Source organism: Triturus cristatus, chromosome 6, assembly GCF_964204655.1.
Source record: "Triturus cristatus chromosome 6, aTriCri1.1, whole genome shotgun sequence".
Lineage (NCBI taxonomy): Eukaryota > Metazoa > Chordata > Amphibia > Caudata > Salamandridae > Triturus > Triturus cristatus.
The window spans coordinates 918,629,707-918,642,363 of NC_140589.1; the positions used below are offsets into that span (position 1 = coordinate 918,629,707).

The window sequence follows — 12,657 nt, forward strand, 5'->3', positions numbered from 1 at the left end:
AATTATCCCCAAATCCTTTCTCCCGCAGAAGCTCTAAATTAAACGTGTGCTGCTTTGCTACATCATCTACAGGGATGGGGTAGATTTAGTTTCAGGAATCACTGGCTCTGCAGTGGAGCCCAAACTTATTTATAAGCATATCATTAGAATAACATAAGTTATAGATACTATGATGCATATTTTTCTACACTGGTTTCGAGAAAGGTTCACCATGATTTTGTGTGAATTTAAAAGGAAAAATGCAAGAATCAAAAATAGCATAAAATGAACACTTCTACTTGTTGTTTCTAATTATGGAAATCTGTATACTGTTGTAATGAACATCAGGTTCAGCTGCTTAAAGTCAATCCCTTTTCCTACGTCAGTCTTCTTCTAAAATACATCCCTACACTCCTACTGGAGGCTTGGCCCTAAAGGTCATCACAGTATTCATTTCAAAGCTAATTCAGTCAAAAGTCTCTGCTGAGTTTAGTTCAGTCAAAATTTGGTCAAAGTCAAAATGTGGTAGCTTTGATTATTGAGGTTCCTCAAAAATCATCTATCAGTCATCAATCTTATGTATTCTCACATCAGCTTCAATTTAAGCAAAGTATGTCCATTCAGGAGCTGAGTACCTTCAACTAGGCACCTGTGTTCTCTTCGATCTCCTGACTACTGACTGATTGTCTACTGGTCCCTATCTCCTAAATTGATTTCATCAGGAGTTTGTTCTTCAGACACAGAAACTATCCCTCTTTCTCAACTCTTTGGCCACCATTTCTTTCTTGGCCCACCTCGGATCATACTGCTTTTCCCGTTTCCACACTTGGTGTCTATGCTTACAACTTCTTTAGTCTGGGTCACTGCGGCTATTCATTGGGCATTCACCACAGGCTGTATTTGTGTCTCAAATTGACCTTGAAACACTTTGCGTACTCTTCTTCTACTCCCTCTGAGATCTCTGGCTGCACCAAATGTGTCCTTTTACTCAGTAGTGGCTGTCACCACTTCTTCTCCAGCTTGTCTCACTCTCTAAGTGTGTGATCCATGAATCTAGTTTGGAACACCTCCACATTTAACAGCAGTGTTTGTGACCAGAATGATCTGATAAGGGCAATGCCATCTGGGATATAGGCATGACATTTTCACATGCTTCTTCACCAAGACTCAGTCGCCAGAACTGAGGACATGGCTCTGCTCTTGACTTGGGATGGGAGATGCAAATTCAAACTGCTGAGAGACAAAACCCACCATATCAGCTAGGCCTTTGCAATAGACAAGAATCCTTTTGCCTGTAATATTTAGTTATAAAGTATAGTTGCAGGCACAGCAGGAAGTCTTATGAGAATTATTGTGGGGATAAGCCTCTCTCCTGATCCAGAATGCTTCTCAGATTCATAAGTTCCAATGGTAGATCGTCAGGCCATTTCAGAGACGTGGATGCACACATTTAGCAGGAAAGACTTCAGCATCCCTTTAACCTCTTCCACAATGCCTGAAGCCTCAGGTCTGTTACTACAGTGGAACCTCTGATCTACCTGCCATGCACACAAACATTTCATCACCTCATTCTTTAAGTAACGTCCACAATTTAATTTCAGGAAAACCAGGATCTCAAAGCGGTAGATCAACTCCCTTGGCAAGTTTTTAGTGGGGTATACCTTCACCCATCAGGAAAAGAGACAAACCATCAGCAATATGTAACGGAGCCCATTACAAACAAGCATCTCAACAAAGTTAAGCTATTGTATTTAATGGGATCACCTGATCTCCAGCATGCATTCAGCTGGTGGCAAGTGGCACACCTACTGCAACCACACAGAACCTAGGGTTGAACCAATATGTGCAAAAGAAACAAATGATAGCATCTCCTCCAATGTGGGTAGCACCATGGAAATATTGTGTCATAGGAGGAAACAAAGAGTCTGACAACATAGCATGTCCATACACAGAAACCCAAACTTCATCTGAATTCTTGGTATACACTGCTTTAATCCACTGCTCCTGGTCACATTCTGGTGATTCTTCCTGCAAACTTTTCACCTCTTCCCACGCATCAGAACTGGTCAGCAAAAGGCTCATAGGCATGTCATATGCAGATCCATTTGAAAAATCTCCATTGAAGGTGCAAACCCAACAGCAAAAGATATGGCTATCTCATCCACGTAACAGTTGCCAGCAGTTAGAAAATCATTTCTGTTCCTGTGTGCAGTACAGCATGCAATTGATACTTCAGTGGGCATTTACAATGCATCAAGAAGTTCCATAAAAAAGTCACCAGTTCTAATAGGGGAGCCAGACAAGGTCATGAAACTACTCTGGGACCACAATTGCCTGAAATTGTGGCCCACACCAAATCTGTAATGGCTATGAATCTAGATGGTACCTCTTACATTGTCAGACACAGCATGCTCTAGTAAGAGCAACCAGTTTAGCCACCTGTGCAGAGGATATTACACAAACAGAAGCTTCCACTACACCCTCTAATGTGAAAATGGCATACACTGCATTTAAAATCCCTTGTTCATCTCTTAAACAAGAGCTGTCCGCAAACAACCTATAATCAGGCTGTTCTAGAGGGTCATCTCGAATATCAGGTCTTGGCTTGGTATAATAATTTGGTCACATCGAGGCGGTCATGGTCTACCCCATCGTCATCTTCATCAGCAAGAGATAATGACAATAGTGTGGCAGGATTGAGACAGGAACACCTCCGTAAAGTAATGTCCTCCGTAGTAAGGATAATCTGCTCATACTTTGTGAATTTGCTATTGGTCATGTGTTGAGTTCGAGTGTGGGTCAGTAGACTCTTGACAGAATGAGGGACCATGACTGTGAGAGAGTACCCCATAACGATTCCTCAGATTGCTGAATGCTGACACCACCTGCTACCAATGCCTTTAGGCAACATCTAAATGCAGTGGCTAGTCGGTCAAGTGTGGCTGAAAAGTAAACAATGGGGCATTTGGAGTTTCCATGGGTTTGGATTAACACTGCTAAGGAGAGCCCTTCCCTCTCAGAGCAGCTTCTCCCAATTTGACATTCTTAGAGATGAGGCATGGTAAAGACTTTCTATCAGCATGAGGAAGGCTTTAACACAGTCATTATCTGACACATCTATGTGTGGAAGCCACTGTAGAGGCTTGGCCACTAGAGAAAAGTTGTGAATCCACCGATGACAATAGCTAACCAGTCCCAAGAACATCCTGACTTCTCTCAGCATTTTGGGAGGGTTCATATGTCATGCGATAGATATTCTCTCTTAAAACAATCTTGCTCCTTTCTCAATGTGATATCCCAGATACAGAACTTCTTTCTGACAGTATTACAGTTTTATTTGGGAACACCACATGTCCATTCTCAGCTGAGTGATTCAACAGGACTATGGTGTCTTGCCTGCATGCCTCTTGCGTTGTCCACACCACCAATAGGATGTTGATATATTGGTTCAGGACTAAGTTACATGGCAGCTTTAGGTTCTGCAGATTCTTTTTCAAGATCTCGTTAAAGATAGAGGGGCTTTCCATATGTCCTTGAGAAACTCAGCACCATGCAAAAAGTTTATTTTGGAACTGGAACTCTAAGAACTCTAAGAGGAACTGATTATCTTCATGCAAGGGAATGCAAAACAACACTTACCACACATTTATAACTGTGAACCACCCTGCATCACAGAGGGCCTGGAACAGTATTACAGCTGGATTCTGTACCAAGAGGCAACTTGGGACAACAAAATTATTGCTCTTACATAGATTCAATTACGAGAGTAGTTCCAGCTACCTCCTGTGGTAAGAGGTTATACCGGGGCACCCAGGAGAAATCAGCATCCAGCTTAATTGTGATCTTTACAGGTTCAACACCTTTAATCAGGCCAATATCCCTACCACAGCAATCCCAAACTTGCTCCTTTACAGATTTCTTTAAGTCGGGTGGCAAGTCTTCTTTCGTCAAAACAGTGAATGGCCTAACAACAGGCATCTGAGTACTCAATTTAAAACCAGCATCTTCATTATGTTTTTGAAGCTTGACACTATCCAGTGTTCAGTAAATTAAACATTTAAGCTTGCACAAAATATCTCTCCCTAACAGATTTTCTGGGCTAGAGTCACATATCACAAACTGTTGGTCCACTTCAAGAGAACCTATTTTCACAGGGACTTTGACAGAAACAAGATTCACTATCTGTTTGTTTGCAATGTCCACACTTGGACTTGTTTTCCCGAGAGGGGTAGTATTGGGATTCCACTTTCCTAATAGTAGAACGGGTAGCACCGGTATTAATCAAAAATGATACAGAGTGGCCATTCACCACTCCTTCTACATATGGGCCACACTAGTCTGCCTTCAAGATTTCTCCAATCATGCAGTATTCCTCCCCACTCAGACACCGTCATATTAATAGGTCAGATCCTGGATCTCTGGACGTGTCCAAGCCCGGGAACTGTTGGGATATTTCTGGACTCGGAAAGGGTTCTCTTGAGCTTGGGTACTTGCATTGGCATTAAACCTCAAAATGTTCAGATTATACTGCATCAAGGTAACTTGCGACATGTTAGGACTAGGAGGTCTTTGTATTAGCATATTTGGAGCTACAATAACTTCCATATTAGGCCCTTGGCCATCAGACTGTATTTGATTTGGATTTGGTCGGCACTCACATTTCTAATAGACCATCTTACTACAATAATGACACAGCATAGTTTTCTTCAAAATAGATATATCGTTTCCCAAATTCAGGTCAACAGCAAGCTTTGTCCTCTACGGAGTGGGACACCATTTTCACCCTGTATCTTCTGACCACCACCTTGATATCCAACTCCATGCATTCCATTACCACAGTTAGAACTGTATCCTGAATTTGCTGGCTACAGACCATTCTGAAATCCCCTCTGGGCTAACTGAGGCAGCATCAATGTCTCCTCAAGTCTCTTTTATCTGGAGATGCATACCACAGGATTTTATCTGAAGGTTTGGACTGCCAGCAAATCACGTTCTGCTGGATGTGTGAACTAATCACCAGATGCCACCCAAGATCAAACTGTGACACAAAATCTGTGAGATTTCCTTGCTCGGGGTTCTCGAGTCCACAATGGTGGGGAAAGACCTGCTTTGGACTCTTGTATAGTGCTCGAGATTTTCAATTCAATCTCGTTCTGTGGAATGTTAGTTTTCAAAAAGTCAACCACCAGATGATACTTTTCTTTGACCCCAGCAAATGGAGGATTAGTTTGGGCACCTCTTGGTGGCTCTGCAGCTGGCCATTGAAAAGCCATGTTACACTCAGCCCACAGATCATTGGGAATCAAAACTTCAAAGAAAGTTTTCAGATGTTCCCAAAGCACCTTTGAAATTTTCACAAATTTGTCAACCTGAGTATACCAGAGATAAAGGGCTTTCTCTCAACATTGGAAATTGGTTTGTAAATGCAAAAAGATCACCACAATTCCAGGATACATGCACATATGCTCCTCCATGCACCTCTCTCAATGGACACAATTTTAGGTTTATTTATTTATTTGGTGTTTTATATATAGCGCAAACATGGAAGGGTATCAGAGCGCTTTACATTTACATATCTTTAAACTTAGAACAAATGAATGCCATGCAGATTTAGTAAAAAAATCAGTGTACATCAAGTTGCTAAAAACAGTTATGCTACAAGGTCATAAGTAATTGTACAATAATTTGTTAAGAAACATTTGTGCTTTAACATTCATATATACAAGATCCAAATGTGGTTAATGGAAGATGTGTAGTAGCATGTGTATGAACAAGAAAGTCCTCTAATAATGTCAAGTCTGCTGAAATTATGGAAGGAATCTGCTCATAAAAAAGGATTTGGCTTCATTTTTTAAAGCAGAGATGGATGAAATTCTTCTAATGTTAGGGGGAGAGCATTCCGAATTCTTGGTGCTGCACCAGAGAAAGCTCGATCATAAGTTCTTTTCTTTCGGAAGAGGGCTGGTTTCAGTAATAGATCTCCATGACTCCTGGATACACGGCATCCACCAGCTAGTGTGACTTTCTGGGCAAGGTACATTGGTGTTTTGTAGTGTATTGCTTTGTGAGTGATGCATGCCATTTTTAGTTGTGTTCTTGCTTCGTAAGGCAGCCAGTTGAGCGCTTTCAGATGAGGGGTGATGTGGTTGAATTTTCTAAAGCTCGTTATGAGTCTTGTGGCTGCATCAAGACAGGCTTTTAGTGGTGCTGTTGAAATCTTCGGGAGACCGGCTAGAGTTGTGCAACCATACACGATCCTTGAAATGACTAGTGCCTGGACTGCTGTTTTAAGGTCTGAGTTATTTATGAAAGGTTTCAGTTTTCTGAGGTAGCTTAAATGGAAACGGGCGTTTTTTGCCATTGTGTTAATATGTGTTTGCATGTTCAGGTTTTTGTCTAGCATAATTCCAAGGGGTTTGGTTGAATCTATCTTCGGAGTACAGTTTAGCGCAGTGATCAGTTTGGTCCACTCCGAGATATTCGTAGCGCTTTTCTGGGGGGAAATCAGAAGGAATTACGTTTTATGCGGGTTAAGCTTGAGGTGATTACTAGTTAACCAATGGACGGTTCTCTTTAGTGCCTGGTTCATGATACCGATCTTTTCTGTCGATATGATCTTGATCTAAAGCTGTGTATCATCTGCGTACATGTGGAAGGAGATGTTTGATTGCTGTAAGATTTCTGTAAGTGGCTGTACGTACAGATTGAAAAGAGCAGGGGATAGTGTTGAGCCCTGTGGTACTTCAATAAAATTTCGGGATGATGAAGATAGTGTTTGGTTCACTATGAAGTAGAGTTTGCTGTGATGATTTCTCTCCTAAGAAAATATCATTAGAATGGGGAGTAGAGTTTGCTGTGATGATTTCTATCAGCTGGAATATGAACACGGGGTTTTTGCCTGGGGGTGGTAACATGAGTGAAGGCACACTAGCACATGTACCAGTTGGTGGTGGGAGTTCCATAGATAGCCCGCTGAACTATTTTGTATGGGGAAGGTTGTGAAGCCAATAAATCATCAAAAAAGCCATTACTGGAGTCACTCTTGCTCCTGTCATCATTCACACTTCATCCTCTCCCCCCTCTAGTGCTTTCTTTCACCCAGTTCTTCCGCTAGTTAAGACAGAATACTCCTAACTCTCAATTAATCATATCTTTTATCCATGCTTTCATTTCTGCTTCCCACTTTGCTTCCATCTAACTCCTAATTATCTTTTTGGCACTATTCTGACAAGTTTCTTTCTCTTTCACATGTGCTGAATGCTCCCATGCATTCAAGGCTTTATAATAGGCTGGTGTAGGTAGGGACTTCATTTCATATAGCAGTCACCTCAATTTCACAAAATATTCTCAGGTTGGAAGTACCATGTGGATGAAACTGCTGGGTATCCTTCACAGTCAATCAATCAATCCATATTTGTATAAAGCAGGACTTCTCACCCTTGAGGGTCTCAAGGCGCTGAGGTGGGGGGTGGGTCTGTGGTTCAGTTAAAGAGTCAGGTCTTGAGGTCCTTCCTGAATTGCAGCAGTGATATTATATCATTATTTAAGCCAAAATACACATGTTTAACCTGAAATTGGTTGTCATGTAATGAGTAGGTGTGCCCTCAGGAGCTTTTTTCTCATCTTCACGGGCAAGTGTTCTCACATCATCACTAAATAAAGACCTTAATTACTTGAAAAATGTCACATTTATTCTATCAATACCAGTATAAATTCCATCAACATTACATCAGCAAATCTCAAATCTACATGCAACAACACTGACTTCCAGTCTCAGCACAACACCACAAAACAGTCCATACTTAGCGCAGCACTCTTTAAAGTAATGACAAATTCCAGTGTGGCACACACACTGACCGACTAATACTAGCGCAGCACCTTATGGCACAACTCGCAGCACCTGACAGCATTTCTCACTCAACAGTGATCAGCTTTGCAATAGGAAATTATTGACAAACACAAAACAAAACTCTTGTCTGTTCCACTAATAGAAAGTTCAAAGTACACAATCGCTTTGGGGGACTCGGGGAATAACACCAGGAGGGTGCTATAACATATAACACACACACAAAGTGAAATCTCAACCAGCTAGAAATCAGCCTGACCAGTTGGTTCTATTCCTCTGTGTAAAAAGATTAACCCAACTCCAATCTCAATTAATAAAGTCTCTGCATAAAAGTTAATAAGTTCTTATCTCAATATGAGGCATATAGTCCGTCAAGGATTGACTACACAAACCTTAAGAGACAAGTTACAACCTAATATATACAATGTTTATCCCGTGACCTTGGAATTCAACAAGTCCAATACCCAAAACTTCAACTCTTGTGCAAGCATGTTTCTCTTCATAAGCATGAGTGAAATGTATAAGGCAGCATCACAAATCACATGACAACACATCCCTCCTGAACTTAAAATAGACACCGCACAGCGCAACACACTAACTCATCAAAACCACAAACATAGCAATTCTCGAAAACAGTAAGACGCATAACTCCATAATACTCCCACTCCTAGGACACTGCAACTGCTCAGGAATGCCTGAGCACTGCCAATTCTCCAAAATCCACAACAGGAATTCTGGGGACGAGGACTGGGCTTGGGTAGATTTTGACAGATTTTGTGGTAAATTCTAACTAGCTACACCTCAGTGAGAGCCATTCTCTGCTACTATCTGATAGCATGAGAGATCAGGATGGTGTTTGCACTGAGCAAACATAGAGTAAACGCACTCTCTGCTATTTAACTGGGCTGGACCTATGTCTCGAATTGAGGCTAAAATCATGAATTAAGCAATATATCAGTTACAGTGTGCAGAATTGCCCTACAGGAATGATAGAGAAGGGTACATTTACAACCATTAAGGTTTATTCAAAAATTAGTAAAGCTACTATCTCAAATTGAATCAATTAGGCATAAATTAATAGTCAACTGAATATACCCTGTTTACATATTATACAGGTAATACAAGTACACATTATTAAAGGCAGCATATGCAGAATAGGAATTAATTCTGTTTCCATGAAGGGAAACTCCCTAATGCTAAGCTAAGGTTGTGGGCTAAGTCCAAACTTTTTCAAGGAGCGAGTGTCAGCAAATATAGTATCTTCAGTATCCTTCTCTCTTTCTGTATCCCTTATTTATTTCTCTACTCCAAATGATCATATTTAACTCTTCACTGCTGACCTCCTCTTTCCTCTCCTCAAGAAAGGAATAAACGGAAGATGATTAGATATCGCAACTGAAGTATATATTCATCATAAAATTGCAGTGCTCAGCAGCTCCATCACACTGGCACTGATAACAGCTCATGCACAGTGCAGCGAGCAGCCTTGTATCACTGAACCCAGCATCATGCATTTTTTAGCCAAGTTTGCGACAGTGCATGCTCTGCATGCGCTCTAGCTTGTGAGGCACTACTGTTTACAATAAAGGGCTTGGAGCCCCCCCATTACTTACCATTTGTTGATTTCAGTATCACTCTTTTTCATAGATTTCTAATTGGCCAGAGCAGGCCAAGAATCACTTCTGTTCATTTCTGTGGAGAACGGACCAAGCACAGATTGATTCAACTTAATCAGTGCCCGTCTGCTGCTCCGATGTGAATGAGGCTATTTCTTTTTCCCCGCACCCACTCCCCTGCCCCCTGTCTGGTACTCCATCCCTCCTACCTGTACCTCCCTCATATTGTTTTCCCTATACTTCTCTCATCCCACTGTCCATAATTGCTGCTCCCTTCACCTCCCTCTCATGCTGCTTCCCCCACACACTCTTTTGTAAGCATATTGCCCAGCATCATGGGCTTCTATGCACCATGGCTTAAAAAAAAGCTGTATGATGCGGTCAACATTGGCCGTATTATAGCGCCTTTTTTCATGTCTTAAAAATATTGACAGAAGCCAATGGATAGGCAATATCTATTGGCTTTGCTAATGATTGTTAACTTTAATACTAGGTCTTGACCCTGAGTGAGGCAACGGATGTTCTGATGCTCCACAGAGATCACATTATCGGCCCCTGAATGTACGGGCCCATTGATTGAGGTTCAGGCTGTCACTGTCAGCGATACTAAGCTGATATATACATGTGCATGCATCAGCATGTATGTGCATGTCAGAGGAATGACATAGAAACCATTTTTCTGATTTATCGATCAAAGATGGCAGAAGCCACTTGAATTAATGAATTTAAAAAACACATTTTTGTACAATAGCTCTTTTTGTTATGCAGAGTGGCCTTGCAGCAAATGGAAACTGCTGGGTATCCAACAAAAGGAAAATAAATAGCAAAAAGAGTAATGGACTGCAAGGAGGAGCAAGGGAAGAACAAGAGAGGTGTTTGGGTATTCTGCAAGGGAGCAACTGAGATGCATTATAGGGCATGTAGGATTGGGCAGCAGGACAACAGCAAATGGCATCTGCCGGGCCCTTCAAAATGAATAAATAAAAAGCATTTAGTTTGCCAGCTAGATAATTGGGTGAGGAGGCAGATGAAGGGGAAGCAATGGGGATGGGTATATAGAGAGAGGGATCAGCATATGATAGAGAGCAAGAAAACACCTGCCCTCTCATGGAATGCTTAACCAGAAACAAAAAAAGTAGTTGTCAAGATGTGAGCAGTAGAAGGATACAAATCAGTTAATGAAAAGGATGGTAAGAAGGCTGTGCTCCATGGAAGGGATTAAAAAAGGTTTTCAAGCCATCAAATAAAAAGCAAGCAAATAAGAGTGACAATCATGCCATCCCATGGTAAGTAACGACCAGGCTTTAAAACCACTGTAAGTTTTTGGTAAATCAACAAAAGTTATTTCTCGACCAGAGAGCTTGTATTATCTAGTAGGCAAGTATTAAAATGCTACTGGAATGTCATGTGAAAATGGTAGATGGTAGTGATTGCTTAAAATCGGTAGTATACCACCTAAATTGGTAGGGTGGCTAAGTATAAGAGTGGGGATCCCAGGCAGATTATGTTTGTGTAGGGATTGAAATTATTGGTTGTATGCAAGCACCACTCTCCTGCTAATTTTACCAGGTAAATTCAGAGGGTGAAACCTGTTGAAATTACCCAGGTAAAAATACCTGGTAAATTCCTATCCATGCCTAATTTGATGCAGAACATAGCAGTTCCCAATCTAATTCCTCTTTTCCATGGGCAAATGTGGAATTGGAGGGGTTTATCATACCCGGTAAATAACATGTAATTAGACCCTAGGTGTATTTTTTGAGCTCCTTATTTTACTTTAAACAAAAGATTGTCCTAGAATTTCAAAGTGCAGTAATGCTATGTCAAGTATTCACTAACAATTCACCATCAGGATGCGGTCCACAGGGGCACAAATTGTAGAGACTCAGACGTATGGCCAGGAGTGTTAGGTGCTTTCACTGCTGTTGCATACACAACCCCTACTGCCACCAACAGAGGTCTCAAGATTAGCTGCATGCATTATGAAGTGAAAGATAGAGAAGCCTGCAGTCCCAAGAATGGATGTGTGCAGCGGCAATTGTTGTAAAAAGCCATAGCAAGTGAAGGGTGGCTTTGTGTCATACTTTGTTTGCAGGTTTTTTGACCGGTTGGCTATCCTTTAATCATATGTTAATGACACAAACTGTTCAAAACTATTCATTTTCCAAGCACTTTCATAAAATGAGTATGATGCATTAGAGTCATCCATTTTGTCACATTTTCTCTAGACCTTCATGTTATTTAATAATAGCAGTGGATTGTGTGGTCTGCACACAACTTGCAAGTGGCACGCAGTCCCATAGGAATCATCAACAAATGACTGTAATCTTATGTCTTCTCCTTTTATAGGATATATATATGGACGACAGCACCAGGTTCTTCCAGAAAGAACATAGTGAGCAAACATCTTTCAGTGAGCAACATCCACGGCATGACCAGAAAGGTGGACTGCGAAGCTCCTTCCGCAAGCTGTTTAAGAAGAAGTGAGTGGAGTTTTGCCACATGACAGATTATTCTAAATAAGTTGATACTTTCAGTTTGCAATTCTCCAACCTATATTTGCCCTTCAATGCTAGGGAGGGTGTAAATAGTGTTAGAAGCTCTTAACCTTAATTATGAATTTTCCAATGTTGTCACCAACCACACCTAACCAACCACTTAATAAAATATAAATGCTCAGGTTTTTATGTAGAAGTTACAAATGGGTATACCCTAGTCTAAGCACTTGCAGTTTTAGATGACAACTAACTTAAGAAATTGACAGAGTTGCCCACTACTACTTTATACAATCAATTATCTCCAAATTACTGATACCTACCCTATCAATCATTTACGTGACCAGAGAGACGAGTTTCCTATATTACTGGACTTCCTTTGGGAGTACATTTGCGACAGACTTTTTCTCTTTTGTTTGTAGGGTTGCTATATCACAGTATTGTGATCATGTCCTGATGAAGACCCCAATTGTGAATACTTGTTTGGAAAAAACACAGATTAATTAATGGTTGGACTTTTGGAAAATATCAATTTTTTTGACCAAGAGCCCTTGCCTCTCTACCATGCACAGTATTCTCAGAAATTATGTCCTTTCAGATGTCATAAGTGTTGTTATGAGTGCAATGATTTTACATAGTACAAGTCATGTAATATGAAAGGTAAGCACTACACCATAAAGGCTTGTTTTATAGTTAATGTAGTCTGGCTAGTGAATTGATA

General features: G+C 40.9%; 1 protein-coding gene across 1 annotated transcript in view; it reads left to right on the plus strand.

Annotated features, from left to right (window-relative positions):
* Positions 1-12,657, plus strand: part of ARHGEF33 (Rho guanine nucleotide exchange factor 33) — a 705,710-nt gene that overhangs the window by 606,067 nt on the left and 86,986 nt on the right. Inside the window, exon 15 of the mRNA XM_085609742.1 lies at positions 11,791-11,924. Within this exon, the coding sequence (XP_085465868.1) occupies positions 11,791-11,924 (134 nt within the window). The remainder of the gene's footprint in view (positions 1-11,790; positions 11,925-12,657) is intronic.